Source organism: Heterodontus francisci, chromosome 42 (assembly GCF_036365525.1).
Source record: "Heterodontus francisci isolate sHetFra1 chromosome 42, sHetFra1.hap1, whole genome shotgun sequence".
Taxonomy (NCBI): Eukaryota; Metazoa; Chordata; class Chondrichthyes; order Heterodontiformes; family Heterodontidae; genus Heterodontus; species Heterodontus francisci.
This window is the reverse complement of record NC_090412.1, coordinates 13,019,002-13,042,791: the sequence shown is the minus strand read 5'-3', so window position 1 is coordinate 13,042,791 and position 23,790 is coordinate 13,019,002. Positions and strand designations below refer to the sequence as shown.

Below are 23,790 nucleotides of genomic sequence, written 5' to 3'. Positions count from 1 at the left end.
AAGATGAAAAAAACTTGCGTCTTTCAGTCTTGAAATGAATGAGAAGGGATCTTACAGATGGTAAATGTTACAGAAAATGTAAATTCAGAAAACGACCTCAAATTACACCATGACTGTATGACATGGGCATAGGTTCAAACTAGGCAAAAGCAATAACCAGCATTTGGAATGGACTTCCAAGTCAGACAGTAGGGGCAAAGCTCATTTAAGGAATAACTGGATGCTGTGATGGGTGATAGCAGATTTCTTTTTTTTTTTGAAGGATGACTGAGAATTCACTGAATGGTCTTCTTCAGCTTTTTTCACCTTGTGACCAGATTCAGTAATACTGTGCAGGTAGCTGTGCTACTCATCCCCAATGCTGACATCCTTCATCATAATGAGCATAAAGACGCATTACTTCCCGCACCCCCCACTCCAAAAAAGCAAACATTTTTAACTGAAGAACCAATTCTTGTATGGATAACATTTATTACAATAAATATAACGTTGTGCAGGAATTGGGTGGATATATAAATTATATCTCCTGTGATATATGGCCTGAAGGCAGAAGGAGAGAAATTGGTTTTGTGTGAAGAACTAGCGCGAAGTAAGCACCTGAAGACCAAGGCTTCAGATTCTCATCAATTTGACCTTGGGCCTCACTCCAGAATACTGGTGAACTGCGGATACCAATCAGACATCACAATGCAGCTCATCGGTTAAGGAATTCCCAAAATTGTCTGGACCCATGGGTATGTTTTGGAGGGGGAAGGGGGGAGGGAGGAGGTATAAATGGTTTTAGCGGGCTTAAAAGCAGATAAAGCCTTAGGCCCAGGCTGCTATGTGAGGCAATAGAGGAGATTGCAGGGGCTCTGACACAAATTTTCAAATCCTCTCTGGCCACAGGAGAGGTGCCAGAGGACTGGAGGACAGCGCATGTGTTACCATTATTCAAGAAGGGTAGTAGGGATAAACCAGGTAATTACAGGCCAGTGAGTCTAACATCAGTGATAGAGAAACTACTGGAAAAATTTCTGAGGGACAGGATTAATCGCCACTTGGAGAGGCAGGGATTAATCAATGATAGTCAGCATGGCTTTGTCGGGGGAGATCATGTCGAACAAATTTGGTTGAATTTTTTGAGGAGGTGACTAGGTGTGTAGATGAGGGTAAAGCAGTTGATGTAGTCTACATGGATTTCAGTAAGGCTTTTGATAAGGTCCCGCATGGAAGACTGGTCAAGAAGGTAAGAGCCCATGGGATCCAGGGCAATTTGGCAAATTGGATCCAAATTGGCTCAGTGGCAGGAGGCAGAGGGTAATGGTACAGGGTTGCTTTTGCGATTGGAAGCCTGTGACCAGTGGTGTACCACAGGGATCGGTGCTGGGACACTTGCTGTTTGTAGTGTACATTAATGATTTAGACGTGAATATAGGAGGTATGATCAGTAAGTTCGCAGATGACACGAAAATTGGTGGTGTCGTAAATAGTGCGGAGGAAAACCTTAGTTTACAGGACGATATTTTAAGGTGCGAGGGACAAAGTTTAGAGGGGATGTGCGAGGCAAGTTTTTTTACACAGAGGGTGGCGAGTGCCTGGAACTTGCTGCCAGGGGAGGTGGTGGAAGCAGATACGATAGCGACGTTTAAGAGACATCTTGACAAATAAATGAATAGGAAGGGAATAGAGGGATATGGGCCCCGGAAGTGCAGAAGGTGTTAGTTTAGGCAGGCATCAAGATCTGCGCAGGCTTGGAGGGCCGAATGGCCTGTTCCTGTGCTGTACTGTTCTTTGATATAGATGGGCTGGTAAGATGGGCGGAGCAGGGGCAAATGGAATTTAATCCTGAGAAGCGTGAGGTGATGCATTTTGGGAGGACTAACAAGGCAAGGGAATATATAAAGGATGGAAGGACCCTAGGAAGTACAGAGGGACCTTGGTGTACTTGTCCATAGATCACTGAAGACAGCAGCACAGGTAGATAGGTGGTTAGGAAGGCATATGGGATATTTGCCTTTATTAATCGAGGCATAGAATATAAGAGCAGGGAGGTTATGATGGAGCTGTATAAGACGCTAGTTAGGCCACAGCTGGAGTACTGTGGACAGTTCTGGTCACCACACTATAGGAAGGATGTGATTGCACTGGAGAGGGTGAGAGGAGATTCACCAGGATGTTGCCTGGGCTGAAGCATTTCAGCTATGAAGCGAGACTGGATAGGCGAGGATTGGCCTGATTGAGGTATACAAAATTATGAGGGGCATAGATAGGATAGTTAGGAAGAAACTTTTTCCCTTAGCGGAGGTGTCAATAACCAGGGGGCATAGATTTAAGGTAATGGGCAGGAAGTTTAGAGGGGATTTAAGGAAAAAAAATTTCACCCAGAGGGTGGTGGGAATCTGGAATACACTGCCTGAAGGGGTGGTAGAGGCAGGAACCCTCACAACATTTAATATGTATTTAGATGAGCACTTGAAACACCATAGCATACAAGGCTACGGGCCAAGTGCTGGAAAATGGGATTAGAATAGATAGGCTTGATGGCTGGCGCGGACACGGTGAGCCTGTCTCTGTGCTGTATGACTCTATGAGTGAAGGCCAGGGGGGTGGGTTGGGTGGCAGAGAACGAGCTGAAAGTATTGCTGCTCCTCCTGGCTCAACGTTGAGGCGTGTAAAACAAAACAGTAAATTTACCTTTCCATCAGCAGCCTCCAGTGATCCCTTTAAGGACTGCTGGATAGGCCATGGTACCACAGGAAAAACTGAGCGGAACATACACAGCACATGCTCTACCCTGTTTCTGACAAACTAGGCAGGGAGGCCCTAAAACTGGCAATAGGCTCGTCAATTAGCTTATCAAAGGGAAGGAAACCTGCTGTCCTTACTCCATCTGGCCTACATGTGACTACATCCCTATATTACGTGGTTGACTCTTAACTGCCCTCTGAAATGATCGAGCAAGCAACTCAGTTATATCAAACTTCTAGAAGGAAGCCCAGTACCACTATACAGGGTTTGGGTGAGACCACATCTGGAGTAGTGTGCGAAGTTTTGGGCTCCACATTTAGGAAAGAATATACCTGCATTGGAGGCAGTACAGTGAAGGTTCATTAAATTGGTCCCTGGGATGAGGGGGTTGTCCTATGATGAGTGGCTGAGTAAATTGGAACTATGGGAGCACTTTGGGACCAGTGACCATAACTCCATTAGCTTCAAGATAGTTATGGAAAAGGATAGGACTGGTCCTCAGGTTGAAGTCCTAAATTGGGGGAAGGCTAATTTCGATGGCATCAGACAGGAACTCTCAAAAGCTGAATGGGAGAGGCTGTTTACAAGTAAAGGGATATCTGGCATGTGGGAGGCTTTTAAAAGTGAGATAGGAAGAGTTCAGGGCCGGCATGTTCCTGTTAAAAGGAAGGGCAAGGCTGGCAAGTTTAGGAAACCTTGGTTGACGAGGGATATTGAGGGTCTGGTCAGGACAAAGAAGGAGGCATATGTCAGGTATAGGCAGCTGGGATCGAGTGAGTCCCTCGAGGAGTATAGAGGATGTAGGACTACACTTAAGAAGGAAATTAGGAGGGCGAAAAGGGGCCATGAGATTTCCCTGGCAGATAAGATAAAGGAGAATCCTAAAAGATTCCATAAGTATATTAAGAGTAAAAGGGTAGCTAGGGAGAGATTAGGTCCCCTTAAGGATCAGTGTGGTAATCTATGTGTGGAGCCACGGGAAATGGGCGCAGTCTTAAATGAATATTTCTCGTCTGTATTTACCATGGAGAACGTCATGGATGCTGGTGAGTTCAAGGGAGGGAACACCGATATCCTGGAGCATATCAACATTACAAAGGAGGTGGTGTTGGAGGTTTTGAAGCGCATTAAGGTGGATAAATCCCCAGGGCCTGACCAGGTGCATCCTAGGATGTTATGGGAAGCAAGGGAGGAGATATCTGGGACCCTGGCAGAGATTTTTGTATCATCGTTAGCCACGGGTGAGATACCATTAGAGGATAGCTAATGTTGTGCCTTTATTTAAGAGCAGAAAGCCAGGGAACTACAGACTGGTGAGTCTTACATCAGTGGTGGGAAAGTTATTGGAAGGGATTCTGAGAGACAGGATTTATATGCATCTGGAAAGGCACCGTCTAATTAGGGATAGTCAGCATGGCTTTGTGCGTGGGAAATCATGTCTCACAAATTTGATTGAGTTTTTCGAGGAGGTGACCAAGAGATTGATGAGGGCAGGGTGATGGACGTTGCCTACATGGACTTTAGCAAGGCCTTTGACAAGGTCCTGCATGGTAGGCTGATCCAGAAGGTTTGAACACATGGGATCCAGGGTGAGTTAGCAAATTGGATACAAAATTGGCTTGGTGATAGGAAGCAGAGGGTGGTAGTGGAGGGTTGTTTTTCAGATTGGAGGCCGGTGACCAGTGGTGTGCCTCAGGGATCGGTGCTGGGCCCTCTGTTGTTTGTCATATATATTAATGACTTGGATGTGAATGTAGGGGGCACGATTAGTAAGTTTGCAGATGACACCAAAATTGGTGATATAGTGGACAGTGAAGAAGGTTGTCTAAGGTTACAACATGATATAGATCAACTGGGAAAGTGGGCAAGGGAGTGGCAAATGGAATTTAACACAGACAAGTGTGAAGTGATGCATTTTGGGAAGTTAAACCAGGGCAGGACATATACAGTGAATGGCAGGGCCCTTGGGAGTGTTCTTGAGCAGAGAGAAAGTGGCAACACGGGTAGACAGGGTGGTGAAGGCGTATGGCATGCTTGCCTTCATCGGCCAAGGCACTGAGTACAAGAGTTGGGATGTCATGTTACAGTTGTACATAACGTTGGTTAGGCCGCATTTGGAGTACTGTGTGCAGTTCTGGTCGCCGCACTACAGGAAAGATGTGATTAAGCTAGAGAGGGTGCAGAAAAGATTCACAAAGATGTTGCCTGGTTTGGAGGGCTTGAGTTATAAAGAGAGATTGGATAGGCTGTGTCTGTTTTCCCTGGAGCGAAGGAGGTTGAGAGGGGACATGATAGAGGTATATAAAATTATGAGAGGCATGGATAGAGTAGATAGCCAGAGTCTGTTTCCCATGGTAGGGGTGACTAAAACTAGAGGGCATAGATTTAAGGTGAGGGGGAGGAGGTTTAAAGGAGATCAAAGGGGTAAATTTTTCACACAAAGAATACTGGGTATCTGGAATGAGCTGCCTGAGGAGGTGGTGGAGTCAGGAACAGTAGCGACATTTAAGAGGCATCTGGACAGGTACTTGAATGAGCAAGGCATAGAGAGATATGGAATTAATGCAGGCAGGTGGGATTAGTATAGATAGGCATTATGGTCGGCATGGACACGGTGGGCCGAAGGGCCTGTTTCTATGCTGTACGACTCTATATTCTCTGGAGTTTAGAAGAATGAGAGACAATCTCATTGAAACATTCAAGATTCTGAAGGGGCTGGATAGGGTGCACACTGAGAGATTGTTTCCACTGGTAGGGGAATCTAAAACATGGGGCGCAGTCTAAGGGGCTGATTATTTAGGACTGAGATGAGGAGAAATTGCTTCACTCAAAGGGTTGTGAATCTTTGGAATTCTCTACCCCAGAGGATTGTGGATGCTCCATCGTTGAATACATTTAAAGCTGGGACAGACAGATTTTTGGTCTCTTAAGGAATCAAGGGATATGGCAAGTGGGCAGGAACATGGAGTTGAAGCCTCGGATCAGCCACGATCGTATTGAGTGGTGGAGCAGGCTCAACGGGCCACATGGTCTACTCCTGCTTCTATTTCTTGTGTTATCTCAGGGCAAATAGAGATGGGCAATAAATGGCAACTTTGCCAGTGACACCTACATCCCAAGAGCACAAGAAAAGGGGATTGGTAAATACTGACTGAAACTGGGGACCTTGGCATATTCCGTTCTCCCTAACCAAAGGGCATTGAGGATTAGTAAAGCAATCGCAGCATTCCAATTGCTGCCTGGGCTGAGATCAAGCAACTCAGAAATAGACCAGAGAACAGAGCGAGACCTACCTGATCTATGTAGCTCATTGATTTACCAGGTAAACTAGTGGAGCCAGAGAACTTATTGAAACATAGAAGCTTCTGAGGGGACTTGACTGCGTAGATGCTCAGAGGATGTTTCCCCTCGTAAGACTGGGGGCACAGTTTCAAATTAAGGGCTGTCCCTTTTAAGGGGGAGATGAGGAGGAATTTCTTCTCTCAGAGGGTCGTTAATCTTTGGAATTCTGTTCCCCAGACAGCAGTAGAGGCTGGGTCATTAAATATATTCAAGGCTGGGTTAGACAGATTTTTGATCTACAAGGGAGTCAAGGGTTAAGGGGGGGCGGGTAGGAATGTGGAGTTAAGGCCACAATCAGATCAGCCATGAACTTATTAAATGGCAGAATGGGCTTGAGGGGCCGAATGGCCTACTCCTGCTCTTATTTCTTATGTTCTTATGATTTTAAACAGCGGTGCTAGGATGATGGTGTATATTAGAAGTTTATAGAAAATGTCATATTGTTTAATCCCCATGTAATGATTGTGCTTTTCAGTGCTGCAAAAGCTAACAAAAATAGAATAAAAGTCATATTGAATAAAATTAAAATAAAGCTTTGGCAGTTAGTCTAACATCAAGACGAGCTCACCCCAGCTTCATGCAGTCCAATCCCGATAAAGACATAACCAATCAGCCAAGTACTGCTCTACTTGGCTCAGACTGTGCTTCAATCAGGGTCTTTAAGAGTGGACGGAAACGGTACTCCATAATCATCTACTTGGAACAGGATTCCTGAATAACTTCAGTGAATGGAAATGGTAACCTATAAATGTACTGGGTAAAGGTACCTATGCAATAGCGATGAATGGGACTGACACATTGTGAGGACATACACACAGTATCACAGAATTGTTACAGTGCAGGAGGCCATTCGGCCCATCATGTCCGCACTCTCTCTCTGAAAGAGCATTTCCCTCAGTTCCATTTCCCTGCCTTCTCCCCAAAACCCTGCACATTCTTCCTTTTCATATAACTGTCCAATTCCCTTTTGAAGGCTTCAATTGAACAGTAGATGAGGCTGGGTACAGTATACTGTAACTCTGCTGGGTAGGATCTCATATACAACAGTGGTAGATGGAAATGGTACACAGCAACTCTGTAAACTGAGTCAGTATTCATAAGTAACAGGAATAATAACACTTCAGTTCTGCACATGGAACATGACGTGTACACAACAGGAGTGCATTATTGGAAGCTCAGTACCATGTCTTCACTGTTAGTAGTCCTTTTCATCACTTTTATCTTATTTTAAATCAAATATAAATTCCCTCTCTGTGATCCCACGTAAAAGTTGATTACAGCTCATCAATCCCTTTGGTAACATGTAGATAGGATTAGATATTGTTGCTCCACTTCAAGAGTCATTGACAGCAACTATCTATTCACGTTGTGATTTCATAAATTGATTTTATTTGGCTATGGTTTTACTGTTCTTAAAATTCCAGTCATGGACCTCTCTATTTAACAAACGTTCTTCTGCTGCTCTTGCTGAGCCAAGAACCAACTCTGGCAGAGAAGGTGGATGGCCAACCATCTCCCAGAGTTACTCTTAACCAACCAGCAGGAAGTGCCCAATTGAACTTGTTACAAAACAGGAACTTAACGAACAGAATTAGGCCATTCAGCCCTTCAAGCCTGCTCTGCCATTCAATGAGATCATGATTGATCCATAACAACTCAACTTTCCAACTTTGCTCCATATCCCTTGATACCCTTACCCAACAAAAATCTATTCATCTCAATTTTGAAATCTCCACTTGTCCCAGCATCCACAGCCTTCTGGAAGAGTGAATTCTAGACTTCCAATGGCCTTATCATATAGTTTTATTTTCTCCCATTCCAACAGGGAAATTCCAAGAATTGTCTGAGCACCTACTGGCTCAGAGTATGGGGATCAATATTATATTGCTCTATTCTGCTCTAGTGTTTATCGGTGTGATTGTTCTCTAGTCTCTTGGCATTAAACTATGCATGTTCTTATGTGTATAACCCTAGTTTGTTTCAATTTCTGATTTTGGAATTATTTTTCTCCCCTTTTTAGCATACTACCTCAACAAAAAAGATGTGAGTAGAGGATGCAGGCTGCTAATCTACTGCTAGGCCTAGGCCAATAGTGCTGTGTAATCAAGAGTGAAACAGGAGCCTCGACTGCTCATTACTCCTCAATCTTTTAGGAAAGAAGCACTTTGCCTCTATTCTGCACTTCATCCAAAGAAGGAAAAAATCAAGAAACGAAAGAAAAAGGCTGAGAAATGGGACTGGAGGAGTTACCTCTGATAGGTTCCAGAACAGGTCCAATAAGCTGAATTGCCTCCTTCTATGGAGTAATGTCTATAATTTGCTCTCTCTTGTCTCTAGAAGCTCAGCTTTGAACACCAACTCATTTTGTGGGGTATAGTAGGTGCAAACTTACTATCCTATAGCACAGGTTGCCATGTCCCAAATCAGCTGGTAAACAGGATAGGAGAGGGGCAGGGAGTTGGTTCTTTGCTGCAGCTGCTGAAAATTAATTACAAACCTCAACATTTAAGAACCATCATAGTGTGCAGAAGCATGTGGAAAAAATAATGCCTATTTTAAAAATGGACTTTCTAACTTTTTTGATCTTAAACATTTCCAGACATTTCCATGCAAACAGGCAGGTAGTGATCCTGAACACACAAGTGTATTTTCCCCCACAACAACTTTCATCGTGCACATCACATATAACAAGCTGTCTCAGTGTGACTTATGGCAGAAAAAGATAAAACACTGAAGAGAAGATAATAATGGAAATAAGAGAACTTATGTTGGTGGGTGGGGGGGGGGGGGGGGGGGGGTGTTGAGGGGAGCTCAGCAGAGTCCAACAGAAGGGCTTTTTGGAGGCCTTTGAAAGGTTATTGTAGAAAGATCCAGAAGTGGCAAGGCAGAAGAATTTGGAATTTGGGTTGAGATTCTCAGAACAGCAAGGGAGTAATAGGTGCAAGAGCAGCCAGTGATAGGAATATAGTAATGTTGGAACATGACTAGGCGATTCAAGCCTGTTCTGACATTCAATTAAATCATGGCTGCTCTGTATCTTCACTCCATCTGCCCATGGTGCTTCTGCATCCCATAATACCCTTGCCTAACAAATACCTATCAATTTTAGTCTTGAAATTTTCAAATTGACCTAGCCTCAACAGCGTTTGGGAGGAGAGAGCTGCAGATTTCCACTACCCTTTGTGTGAAGGATAAATATCTAACATGACAGTTGAGTGAAGAGTGTGTGAAACAAAGAGCAAACTGGTATCACCAAAGTGGAAGTTGGGAGGAGTGGGGTGGAGGGTGAGGCCATGGAGGGATTTGAAAGCAAAAGTAAGGATCTTAAAATGTTAAAAGCCAAATTGTTGTAATGTGGAGAGCCAGTGGACCCTGTGTACATTTGTGGGGTGGGGGGCAGTTGGGCTGGTGATGGGTGGCTAGCATTTTGTGGCAGTAAAGGTGCAGACCAGGGAACTCTGAATGTTTATGAAGGGCAAAGGTGAGTTGGATACCAATGAAAAATTAAGCCTCAGACATTCCATCTTTGTACAATTGGTTTAGGATCTGCGATCTGAGCAATAGAACAGCAGTGCAAGCGTGAAACAGGGAAAGGCACTTCAGACTCATGCTGACTTTTCCCACTCACATCAGCAGCCGGAAGAGACTATACTCAGGAGGATTTTGACAAACTGAACTTTGGCCCTTACTTAATTAGGTTGAGTTATGCAGAGAAACGTGCACCGCAGTTTAAGAATTTAGGTGCAGCTTTTATTTCCGTGGTTCATTTTTCCACATTTTGCTTTCATACATTCCAACTGCCACTCTGCTCCCTCTCTATTTTTGCAAATATCAGCTCCCAGCTGCCTCTACGTATCGTCAACAATCCTGTTTGCAAAACGCCCAGGTCCTCTGGACCAGGACTGCAGTGTAAACACACAAGCTTTTCTTTAAATGTCACTAAGATGTGTGATTGTATTTGCTGTAAATACAAGGAAGAAATCCCTCTTGAAACAGATACCAGTTTTTGTAAGCTAAAATACAGCTTTGCTTGGGGAACGCTTGACAACTCAGGGGAAAGGCAATGAAAAAAAACAAGTATATCTCAAGCTTTCTAAATTAGTTGCTTAAATTGTGGCTCTTCCCATGTGCTTGATGTACTTGGTATGAAACATTACAACACACAAGTATGGAGCCTGAGCAGCTTTTTGTTCGCTTGGCATTCTGGCTTCCTTTGCGGAAAAAGATTATTGGTACAAGCGCAATCCAAAGTGTCGAGAGTCTAGATTTCAATACGTGGATCCTTTGACGTCCCTTTGAAACGCAGCATGCACATGGAGGATGGGCCAGGAAACGTCCAAAGTAATTATTGCATTTGCCAATTTGTGGAACCAGCTATGTGATCTTACTGAAATATCAAAATTGTGTTGTAATGAAAGAAAATTGTCTGACAAAACCATGGAGTGTGCTAACATTACTGGGGTCCACACCGAAACCAAGCCAAGTAATGATATAATGGGTTTTAATGAGTATCTAGGGAAGCAATCTAGTACCACAGTGAAAGACAAAGGGCAAAAAGCATCATAGCTGAACTGACACTAATTCAAGCTGATTGTCAGAGCAGCTGAAGAATGTAAGAAAGGAAATGTGATCTGTACATTTGACCTCTCTTTGATTCCATCCCCCACTGCTGCCATTTCTAATTGTCAAATAGTCAACATTTCACATCTGCTCATATTAATTTAATGAAAATCTAAATCTCACCACTCACTGTCCTTTCTTTCCCTCTTGATTCATGAACTATTTCAGTTAAACAGGCTCTGAACTAGGCTGATTTTTTTTGTGTGTGTGCTTTGCTCCTACTGGATTTACAATATCCAGCAACTGTTCATCAGTCAAGCAATTGGGATGATTCCCATTGAATGCAGGAATTTTTGCAGTTCCTCAATAACGAGGTGTAAACAAAAACAATTTGCACCATGCAGTCCAACTAAAATGGACAGAAAAGTAACAAGTTCACAACTAAAACATCTTGTTAAAAATAGCATAGGAGATTTCATCCTAGATATTTACCATCAGCAGGCACAAGCCACAGTTTGAAACTGGTACCTATTTAGAGAATTGGGGTTTAGGGTTATATGTTTCAAAGGATATGGTATCTGCGTAAAGGGGTACAATTTGAGGTTGGTAACTGTTTAAAAAGTCCTGATTTGAGACCACTATCTGAATAGTGGTTTGAGACTGGTACTTGCTTAAAAGAATGCAAATTGAGACTGATAGTTGACACCCCATCATCCACTGAAGGGCTCATTCATGACTTTGTTACCTCCAGACTCGATTCCTTTAATGGTATCTCTTCCAGAAAGCCTGTCATCCACCATCCTCCAAAAACTTTAGCTTAGCAATAATTGCTGCCCAGATCTTCACGCACAGCAATCCCTGCTCATCATCAACTCTATCCTCCCTTACATACACACTGTACCCAAGTTCCCACGTGCTAAAATTTAATATTCTCAATATTGTATTGTAATCCGCCCACGGCCTCACCCATCCTGATCTCTGTAACCTCCTCAGCTCCACAACCCCCTTCAGAACCCTCCATTCCTACCACTCCATTTTCTTGTGTATCCTTTCTCTCTCCCCCTTCACTCCAACTTTGGCAGCTGTTACTTCCGTTCTCTGGCATTCCCCCTTAAAGCTTCTCCGCCTCTCCATGTCCCTCTCCTACATTAAGACACTCTGTAAAACACACCTCTTTGATGAAGCATTTGGTCACCAATCATGATATGTCCTCTTTTATTTCAATGTCTGTTTTCCTCATGCTGCTGTGAAGTATCTTGGGACACTTGTCTACATTAATGGTGCTATATAAATGCAAGCTGTTGTACAGGAATGTGGTTTGACATCAGTAGATGTTTAGAGCATTGGGGTTTCAGATTGCTATCTTCTCACGGCGATACAGAGCTGACAGATCTGAGTTATACTCTAGTAAAGAAAAGTTGCCAGTGGAGAGCTCTGTTCAATGGCATCCAAACACTGGTTACATTTTAATATTCGCAAACAGTCTGCTAAAATTAAAAATGTTAAAACCTATATTTAAAGAATACAATGGAGGCCCGAGTATGTTTTAAACTTAACTTGACACCAGTTTCCACAATGCTGCAGGCAACATAAAGTCAAAGGGATACATGTGCTACAAGTTATTTCACATCACTTATCATTTACCTAAATTCAATTTCAGTGACTGACACAGTGAGTTATACTGCACATCTTTGCATTGTTTCCTGTCACCAATACAAAATGTGCAGATATAACTGTCGTATTAATCGCCACTGCTCAGCTCTGTTTAGACTACAGCTGGAATCTGCTTTGCAGGTTCAGAGGTGGCTTGCTCCAGCTCGAAGCTGAAGTAAACATCCTCACCGCCCAATAACAATTTTAAGTTGGACGCAACACAATGCAATTGGAGTCTCTCTTTTGTGAGCAGCTAGATTAAGATCTTTTGCAACTTTTTGCCCTGAGTAAAACACGGCGGTGTCAGGCTGGTAATTTCAAACTGTGAATTAACTCCAGGCAGAGCCAAGTGAGATTGCTGGGAGACTTGGCTTAATTGAGAGCAACCTGATTCAAACTAAATGTGACCTTCTGGTTTTAACAGAATATTGTACTGTGAAATAAGATGACAGAATTACTGCTTCTTAAAGGGGCCCTGCCACCCAGCAACAGAGCAGCCTCAGATATTTAAATTCCCAATTTCTGCAGCGTTGCAAACACACTAAAACTAGTTAAAGTTCCAGGGTAGGGGATCTAATGGCTGCCTCAAAACTGAGGGATACCTGGCATGGCATTTAAATTCGAATTATGGACACACGATGTCAGTGTTTGTCACTGGTTTGAAAGAGTTTTAAATCCCTTCCCCACCCCTAAATAATCTTTAGGATGCTTTTGCTATTTAGTGGGTTAATTCCAGAATCATAGTAATATAATGTTTATATAATGGAAGTGGTTCCGTATTTACCAACAGATCACTAATCTGGAGATTAGTTCCACTAGAGGTTGCCCCACCAATAGGAAAGTGGAATGATGTTGAATGCTGTGGCTCTTAGAAACAAGCATACGGAATGGGATGTTCAAGTCTGTTATGCCGTAACACTGCTTTGGGCTAATGTAACTGTGGGTATTTTGTACTTGTGACAGAAAAAGAAAATGAAAGAACACTTAAAAACTTAAAACACAGCAATAATTCGAAATAAACCAGCTAAACCCAAGATATTCGGCCTCACCCACCCTCCGCCCCCACTCCAGTCATGCACTTTAACTTTAATGAAGTCACTTCTCCATAGTTTATCCAGAATGACATTTAGAGACATGGAATAATTTCAATACCACACCGTACCAACAACATCCACATCAAAGCTGCACTGTGGGTCTCCCATGCTAATCCACAGACCCAAGTTCTAGCGAAGCACACATAGCCAACTTTGTCACTAGGAAGCTCAATGAACACGGCAGCAGTGGCGGCTAAAGTACAACTTACTGGACCACAGAATACAACACAGAAGGGACGACCCCACATACGACTGACATGGAACAGCATGGTGTTAAACTTACAGGCACGTAAACTGGTGGAGCAATCATTAACAGAGACAGAAGAAAGTGGGAAGGTTCTCTCAAGGGTGTCCAAGTTACTATGTACACTGTCTGACATGCAAGTGCAGTCACGCTCACAGCGTCCGCAATCAAAACAACATGCGAGTTTCATTCTCTTGTAGATGGACATCTTGGCTATAATCATGTTTTCGATGGAAGGAGAGGAAGAGGAGCAGGTTAATGGCAAGGTTACTCAGTTTGGCAGTTGGAAGGAATTAACAAGGGATATAATACAGGCCTTAGTAACGTAAGCAGGCTTGACAAGGAAGAAGAGCTGTTTCATGAAAGTAGTGATAAGAACGTCATCTTTAAAAGTTCAAAAGATTTCAACAGATAACTTTGAATATATAATTAACATTCTTAGATGTTTTCAAGTTAGTGCCACACAGGATTCTGTTCAACAGGAACACAAGAAGTTGGTGAAAATTTCAATTGTAGACCTGTTCATCATATCCCTTTTAAAACAATTTAGCCAAAGCAGGCAATTGACAGAAATGGAATTGTATTTTAGTGATCTTTTCGCCACTCTCCATTGTTTTTGCACAAGCACGTGGCGCTGGCACGAATTTGGTACAATTAACATTTTCCTTGTAATTACAACTGTGCTAATGAGCATGTCAAAATGTAGGTAGCACATAAAATACAGGTCCAATTCTTTCAAGCACACATGATGCTGAAATGGTTATTGTGCTAACTGATCCACTTGTTTAATGAATTTGTAATATAAATAATATAAAACCATATTATTTGATAATAAACCTAATGTACTGGTAATGAGGAATAATTTAAGTTTCGTATATCAAGTAAAACAAAATCAGCCTTGGATGAACAAGCCATTATGCCACGTGAAGGACATGTTTAAAGCTCTCGACTGAGTCAAGCACTGACCTAAGGCCATTTATATCAAAATTACTGGCCAAGCAAGGGTCACGCTATGATCGAGGAAAAAAACGGCACTGGAGGGTGATGAATGAGAGGCATCTTCAGTAGCATCCCCATTTCTCTGCAATCTTTACAGCGGTTAGTTGCAAAACACTTAATTTTCAGCAGGATTTTTTTTGGGTTATCCGCTAGCTGAGAAAAGAATGATCATATCATGCAGCATTAAGCCTGTTCAATGCACATAACAAGGCTACTTGGTTCGCACTGGTATTTCAATGAAGAAAGTAGCATCAAAGCCTAATAAATGCTGCTGATGCTGGGCAGCATCGGCCTCTTGTCTTCCTTTGAAAGATGCCAATCTTTTCAGTGTGACATTAATTGAGTCCGACAAGTCTTTAAAAGGAATGGAATCTTGAGGGAGACTAACCATTTTTTGATCTTGTTTCTTGAAATGAAACCAAATACTTGAGCCAAATTATTCTTCCCAATCAACGGGGGAATTGTGTAGAAGACATGCAGATACCTATTTTTTGTTTAAAAAAAGGAAGACTTGAGGAAACTATTTGAGTCCATGCAGAACTACCGAAATAACGGCATGCTGATAAAAATAACAGACTTCAACCTTGGCAATAATGAAAAAAGTAACGAACAAAATTCAAAAAAGGTTATTAAGATTGAAGCATTCATAAACATTAACAGTCTAGCTTGATTCTCAAAAAATCCATGCTGTAATAAATACATTGCATTCATTGTGGAAATAAAACGCAAACAGTAATAGCACTTTCAGACAATGACATGTTGGAAAATGTTAGTTGTTGATGAGATGCATGTAGTTCTACACACGAAGGACGTGTCCACTAACTTGACACACAAACTGCTATATGGATTCCTTGCAAAAACATGTTTATACTGCCATTTTTAGAAAAAAAATGATTTTTAGAAAAAATCATTTGAGGACCTAAAATACCACGCACTGTTGGAGACCAAAGGAGGAAGTAAGAGAAGGTCTCTGAGGACATCTAGTGGATGCACATCACAGAGCACCAAGCTCAGCAAAATGTGGAAGCTGTCAGAGTCCAGTCACGGGTAGTGAGTAAAAAAGGGCCCAACTACCAAGAAGAATTGAAATGGTGACAAATTCATTTCAATTCGATAACTATTGATGATTATTCCCATAGAAAAGAAAAATGAAATGAGAAATTGTGGGATAATAACAAAAGAACAAGATGATTATTTTGACTGGTGGTTAATAAACTTTTTCTCCTGATAATTTCCCAGTTTGTGGGACTTCCCATAGAAGATGGTCAGGTTAGTGAAAATACAGCAGCAACATTAAACCGAAGATTGAGAGCACTCTCAAAAAGGTGGGAGTACCCATATTATCTTCACAGTATAATAATAAATGCCTTTTCACAGGTTTACCATCTCCATTTTTCTATAATTGGAGGACGATGTTAGGTGTCAGGGTCATGGGCTGTACTTTTATCAAATAAAGATTAAAAATTGTTGTTTCTTTTGCTCACTTATAAAATCTGGTATTGGATTAGACAGTTTGATCTCGATTATTGATGTAGAACCAAGTGAGACGTATCTCTACTATCTGCTGATACTGGATTTAAACATTTGTCAAAATGATTGAAAAATAAAATGCACGAACAAAACATTCCTTTTGGCAGATCTTAGCCTTCTTTAAATATCCTAGACAGCTTTCTTCAAAAATGTTCCTCCTTCCACTCCTGAAGGTTTTCCTTTATGCAAGGGATAATTCCACAGGTATCAATTGGCCTCACTAATGAAAACTGATAGACTATTCAACTACATGGGGTAATCCTCATATGATGGCTATACATGCATACTTTCTATCAGGTAGGAAAGGTCAAGGATTTGCAGCTAGAAGCAGGAACCTTGACTGCTGTTTCCCCTCCCTAGCCTGGGGCTATCAGTACTGACTGCAGCATTCCAACTACTGCCTTGGGTGAGATCAGCTAACTAAGATGACAAAATCTGGGACCTTGTCACCTGCACCACTTAGTGCTATACTGGCCATAGGCTTTACCCAGTGCCATGCAACGGGAATGTCCGACCTTTCTGCATTACAACAATAATGCAGACAGCCCTCGACACCTACGCCACACTCTCTGCTCTGCCAATGCTAAGATTCTCAAACCTGCAGTCTAACCAAAGTCTCAAGAGGGAGAGGGCAGTTGCTTTTGCCCCATGTCTGAGGCTACCTGTACTGTCCACTTCTCATGGTGCTTAAAGAGAGCTGCAAGAACCTCCTGGTGACAAAAATGGCAGCATGGTCACCATTCTCTTTTAAAGAGAATTCTCAAGTAAAAAGTTGGAAACTTTGCAAGAAGGCTTTGGAATGAATGCAATGTTCATTTTATCTTTCTTTGTTCTGCTATGTCCAGCCAATAAAAGGGGCACTTGACTCCAGCTCACTTCCACTCACTCCCTTTCCTTTAACTGAATCACTTTTTTTACGTTGACATCTTGCTACTGGTCTGCTGTATTTTCTACAGATTCAAAGTGATCTGTGGGCAGTGCTGAAGATGATGTGTACGTATGATGTAACTGCTACACATGCAACATAAAAATCTCTTGCTTAAGGTAGACAGGTTGGATCGCACTCTGGGCAACAGGGAACCCATTTTTACTCACAATAGATCACTACCAGTGTGCAGTTAAATTACAGAGTTTCATGTTCCAGGGCAGCAGGGAGAAAAATAAATTAAAAATACATCAATCATCAAAAGGTACTTGCAATCATTTCATACATGGATTCTCATGTGTCTGAGTTCCACGGAAAAAGATCTATATGTAACTGTGCTTTGTGTTTTCTCTTTTCCCCATTACATTTTCTACAACAGTGAGACAAACCTAGAAGGGGTGAATGCTTAAGAAAAAGTTCATACATACAGAAGAAATACAGATATACATCAAACTTTTAGCACATTTTCTCTAACAAATCATCCTGAACAATTCTTCAAAAAAAACTGAAACGGTTATTGAACTTCCTCCCTCCCCCACTGCCAAGAAGAAATTTTCTTTGTAAATTCTGGACCATTCTTTGAATAATTTAGATTACAATGAAAAAATAATGATACTTTTAAGCTGAATTTTTGTTGCGCTTTCAAGCAGCCAGCTTTTCTTTTTAAAAAAAGATAAAGCTACTCACTTTAATTATTCTTGACCTCTGTGGATGCAGCAAGTTTTTTTGTTTAAATTATTAATAATGGGCCTAAAAGGTTTGGACAAGTGGCTAAGTAGGTCAGGTATATGTTAACAATGTGACATGACTAATGCCAATATAATGATAAATCTGCTGGAATCCCATTCTAAATGTGACAGCAACTACTAAGATGTGTGCCCTTACCAAAAAAAAACCTTTGCATTTCTGGTACTGTACTCAAGTATTGCATATTGCATGCTCCACCATTATGGGCTGTGAAATACAATGCATTTGGCAAGGATTTGTCTTTGTTTTTCCAGCTGACTTGCAGCATTACCTCTAGAGTTTTCAAACAACGGCAGTTTAGTTCTGACAAGCTCTTTCTTCAGCCTCACTAATCATGTCATTTTATTTATACATCTGTTCTACATCACATCATTAATAGACTGAAATTTGGACTCCTCATTTTAGGCACGCCGTTATTCTCTAAGTATATTTCTAATTTTTTGTGTGCAGCTTAATCACATTAATGCTAATTATTTTTCGCTCCCCAATCTGCAGCATTCATTAATTTTCCCAGATTTCCCATTATGTATTAATGGCATAATGTTAATCTAAACCTGCCTTCCTTTCAGGTAATTAAACTTCCTTTCATATAGCTTGAAAAATATTGCTCTCCTTTTAATTTCTCTTGCCTTCATTATTCGATTAGGTTAAAGAGTTGGTGAAGGGCATTGGTGGCACAGCCACATTGCCACAGGCAGGTGCTCAACAGAGGCTGGGCACTATACCATTGGGTAAGTGGGAAGATAAGTCAAAGAGCTATCCCACAGCCACTCTTCAGCTCATTTGGTTGGCCGACTTTAGGATAGCGCTGGAGCAGGTTATTAGCCCACCCTATCGGCTGCAGAAAGTAAATGGCATGGAGGGAAATCTTAAAATGGTGAGTTCCTCCCTTCAAAAATTGTACGTGGAAACCAATGTCCATTCCAATGCACATTACAACTAAAAGCATTGATTATGTTTTGCCTTAAAATGATAATTTCACTGTTTACAGAAGTCTGAAAACCACATTGCAGCAAAAAGGGTTGACTTACAGTAATTAAGAGTTGGGTTTTCACACACACTGATCTCCGTCCACATCTTATGTAAAAGGTTTATATTCTGTAACAAACTTTATGGCTGTTGAACCAAATTCTGCCAAATAGGGGCTATAATTAATGGTGGAGCTGCAATAAAATGTATACCTGTACACTTGAAAACTGTTTAAAATGAGTGTGTTGCTGTTGGATAGCAGGCATTTATAGTGTGTTGTTTTTATACAATGTCTATCGGGTGAGTAAATGGAGGTTTAACTACTATACTGTAATCCCGCCTCCGATTGTCAGTGACAAGCTAATAACAGAAAACATTTGATGTCCAGCATGCCCTCCACAATATCAACATACTGTTGGCACAAGAACCTTAACATTTTAATGCATTCAAAGTGTATATTGGTTTAAAATTATAATCAGTAATAACAAGATACTGATGGAAGGATGATGAAATTATTACTTACGTCGTTTACAGCCACATTTCTTAATCCTTTTTGTATCTGTGATGTCATCGTGACAAGCTTTGCAGTAGAAAAATGCCCTGAAGCAATAAAGTGCAAGAATGACCATTTAATAGACAGATGCTTTTTGCTCAGGCGACAATGCCACATTTTTTATGAATCTCCAAAAATGACATATTCTGATTGAGAAAAACTGTGTAATATCTTAAAAAGCCAATCTTTACATGACGTGTAAATTTGGAGTGGCAAAAGGCCAGAATTTAAGTGGCAAATTCCTGAGTAAGGTACAGTATGATTGTTCAGGGGGAATGGGGTGGCATTTTGTTCCAGTTGAAGTAAAAATATATTCTAGAACACACAGAAACAGAAAAGGCCATTTGCCTCATCAATCCCACTACTTCCACAGCCATGCACTCTGTGCTATCGTGGACTCTACCCAACATATTTAATCTCCTGAGGAAAAGTTGTGTGAAATTTCTCCCTGACCCCCTAAGGTAATTGACTGAAACTCCAGAATATCAATCTATCCTAACAAGGCCCATTATTCAATCCTGACCAGCTGCCTCCAACCAATGATGTTTCCATGGCATCCGTGTCACAAGAACCATTGTGTTTCTGAAAGTCATTGATCATCTCTGTCTGCACATATCATTATGATCTTCAGTTCTACCTTTAACTAGATATGTAGCTGCTCCTCTTAAAAGAGTTAATCAGCACAGCCTGAACTGCTTTTGCTAAGAGTCTGTTCCAATATGCACACTACTTTGTGGGGAAAGAACACTCTCGTCCTGCCTGAGGCTTGTTAATTCTGTTCTCATTTCCTGTAGTTCTGTGCTCACCGTCCAAGTTAAATAACCTGCTTACATCTACATTATCCATGGCCATCAGCAATTAAAGATCTGGATCCTTTCTGAACTTACTTACTTCTCCAATGACAAATTCAGTTTGGAGTGTCTCTTTGCATTAAGTTGCAGCCCTAAGGCTTCCATCATCCTTGTTCCTCTCCTAAAATGCTTTTTGCAGAATTTTTCTGCTCATCAGTGTGTGGGATACTAAATGCAGTGAACCTGGCGCCCAATTTCAGTATTAAACAGGCCAACTGTAGTTGCAGAGTGAAGCTCTCTCTACTTAAATAACAACTTGCATTTATATAGCACCTTTAATGTAGTAAGACATCCCAAGGCACGTCACAGGAGAATTATCAAGCAAAATTTGATACCGAGCCACATAAGGAGATATTTGAACAGTTGATCAAAGACTTGGTCAACAAGGTAGGTTTTAAGGAGTGATTTGAAGGAGGACAGAGAGGTAGAGGGGCAGAGGGGTTTAGGAAGGATATTCTAATATTTAGGACATAGGCAGCTGAAAGCACAGCCGTCAACAATGGAACGCTTAAAATGGGGGATGTGCAAGACAGCAGAAATGGAAGAGTGCAGTCATCTCAGAGGGTTGTAGGGCTAGAGGAGGTTACAGAGATAGGGAGTGGCAAGGCCATGGAAGCATTTGAAAATAAGAATGAGATTGTTAAAATTGAGAATTTTAAGTGACTCTGCCTAAACATGTTTAACTCCAAACGTTATAGTGGAACACTTTCTCCAGCACCATTGAGATGCAGGGCTGATATGTCCAACAGTAGCCATAATTGTGGCCTTGTAAAGATTGGTACTTGTACCGAATTAGTTGCTGTATTCTACTGCGGGCCCATGTTAACTAGGAACCAAATTATGACTGCCTGAAGTCACCACATAGAACAAGAGGCGGCTTTCATTCTCATCTTGCTGGAATTGAACGCAGACATCAGAGATGAAAATGTATGACACTAACCAGATCCCCATGGCTCTGTTTATTAATAAGTACAGTTTTGGTGAATGTACCTCTCTATCCTCCTTTAAGATGCTTCTTAAAACATCACCGCTTTGACCAAGTTTTTGGTCATCTGTCTTATTATTTTATGTGGCTCGATGTCACATTTTGTCTGAAAGCTCCTGTGAAGCACATTGGGACGTTTTACTATGTTAAAGGCATTATATAAATGCAAGTTCCTGTTATGTGTTATCAGAGGTAAGGAATGGGGCACATTTCTCACCCAGTGAGAGTAAATGCATAGTAAAGGTCTCTCTATTATGCTGCTGTGATGTAATTCCAATGTTAAAACCCTCGCTGAACCATTGTGAATTGTTCATTTTCCCATATCAGCCAGTTGTATGGCCAATCTCAGTAAGATTACCAATTCAGTGATAATTTGTAGCAGTTCTGTACTGCAGGCCATGCTGTAACTATCCAGGATGACTTCATGTAGAACTCTGAGAGTCTGTGGAGAGAGAAGTTCTTTCACCCCAAGTTCCCAGAAAAGGCTTAATCCAGCATCCTTCTTCCATTCTCTGGATATTCTCCAATATTAACATTTAAGTTAAAAAAATTTATGTTTAATTTTGTGTATTTCAAGCAGACCCAAAGAAACATTTCCATTTAACAAAATAACTTATAATTAAAAATGTAATTCTTCACATAAAATCAAGTCCCATTAAAAAGGATCTGGAAAGGCTTCCCCATGAAATCAGAATCTCTGGTCTTCAGTGGGGTACTGGCACAGCACACACCAGAGGGGTAATTATGCAATAGACAGGTATTACCCCTTATGTCTAATTCTGCTGGCTGGACCACAGGATATTGGATTTCAGTATTGAAGGTCCTTTCTTTGCCATCCCTACCTCTCAGCTTGAACCCAAAACACTCAGTCTCAGAGGCTTCAAAGGGCATTGATGGAAACAGTAGAAAGGAAAGTTAACAGTTGGGGAGCAAAAGATCCTACAAGTTACAGCAACCGAACAAAGTGATCGTTGGCTGCTTCTGACCCAGTTCCAAGTGGGCACAAGTCCACAGGACTAAACTACACACAAACCAGGACTAACTGACATGAATTTGGTAGGTTCAACTCAGTAAATCTGGGGGGTGGCTGTTAGGGGGACATTCAGGCTGACGCAGTAGGGAACACTCTGAGATAACGGCTGAGGAACTTGAGATATTTCCTGCTTTTAGAATCAGAGGTGTTAGTCTCGTTTTTTTTTGTTTATTTTAACGGCAACCAAGAGAAATGCTAATTGCTTCAGTTTCCCGTTGGATGAGTTTCGCATTTCATTTAGCTCGCTGGCAGAAGTCTGGCCAATCAGGTCTTGCCTTCAGCAAAGCTCATTTGGCACCTCTCATGGTTTAATGGGCACATAACTAGTTGAGTAACAACCAGAGGCATTAATCCAATTCCTATTAGAAATTATGGCCCGATATTAACTCTGCGTAAAATGAATGGGTTTTGAGTGAGTTAAAATAAGAATTTAAGCTGAGACGCAAATTTTGTACAATCTGATTCAATGACATGACCATTTCTGGATCTTAAAAGACTAGAGGGATTTGTTCTATGCTTGTAAGTCAGAAACAAAGATTGAAACAGAATCAGGTTTTTAAAAAATTCACCTTTCTCTAAATCACATTGAAAATTATGTTCAAATCAATTGCTTGGTTAGTTCAGGCCTTTGTTGTAATGTTAACGATTTATTTCACCAACCAAACCTTGAAATCTATGAATTCCCACCAGAGTAAGATATACTGTTGAGCAGCACATTGGGATTTAAAAAGAAATCAATTACTGCTTATCTGTCTAAAACGTCCATGAATGAAGTGACTCTCAGCTGTTTAATGTGCAGGTGGGCACAATCCAGGAAAATTTTTAGAGGACTCAGTGGTAGCTCATAGGGTTGCTGCTCAGTCTCCAGTAGAACCTACACTCCAATTAGCCTTCCCCCACCAACACTGAACCAGTTTAAAGATTGCAGCAAAATCAATATTGAACATGATCATTTCATGGCTAAATAGTTTAGCTGCTGCACCAAAGAATTAAGTCCAGCTCAGTGGGTGAGCAGATTCTTACCAAATCTTTTGCGAGAGATTAATAAGCAGGCATAAATGAGCATTCGGACATTTCTGGAAAAAATATAACTTTTTGCCTTTTGAGGGGTGGGGGCGGGAGGCACGTGGAAAATAGTCACTTCTCTCCCAGTCTTTCCCTAACCAGGATTCATTTCTCTGCTCACTGGCATTGAAAAACAATTCACATTATTGGGCTTGAGTAGAGTCAGCTTTGCTCTGTATCTGGACCATGGTATAAATGACTAAGGGGTTTTTAATGCTGACACTGGGTGGACAGCTGAAGACTTCTCAAAGCTTCAGTATCATTTGTTGCATGAATTCAATTGCAACCCTTCCTTAATTGTTCAATTATGTCAATTGCTTTTCTGATATTAATATTTGTTGTTTTAGAAGGAAAACCCTTTGGTTTTTAAAGATCTACATAATCTCACCCTTTCTCTGACTGGCACTAATTGTCACACTTGCAATACAAGCCAGAAATGCAGGGGACTCTGGGCCGTGTAGTGTACTCCACAACAGCAATCAATGGCACTCTGTGATCAGCTGACTAGGG

At 41.4% G+C, this 23,790-nt stretch overlaps 1 protein-coding gene across 6 annotated transcripts in view; it reads right to left on the bottom strand.

Annotated features, from left to right (window-relative positions):
- The window catches only part of kcnma1a (potassium large conductance calcium-activated channel, subfamily M, alpha member 1a), a 787,618-nt gene that overhangs the window by 121,033 nt on the left and 642,795 nt on the right, over nt 1–23,790 (bottom strand). For all 6 annotated transcript variants that reach the window (XM_068020590.1, XM_068020585.1, XM_068020588.1 and 3 more), the window contains one exon: nt 19,317–19,393. In XM_068020590.1, the coding sequence (XP_067876691.1) occupies nt 19,317–19,393 (77 nt within the window). The remainder of the gene's footprint in view (nt 1–19,316; nt 19,394–23,790) is intronic.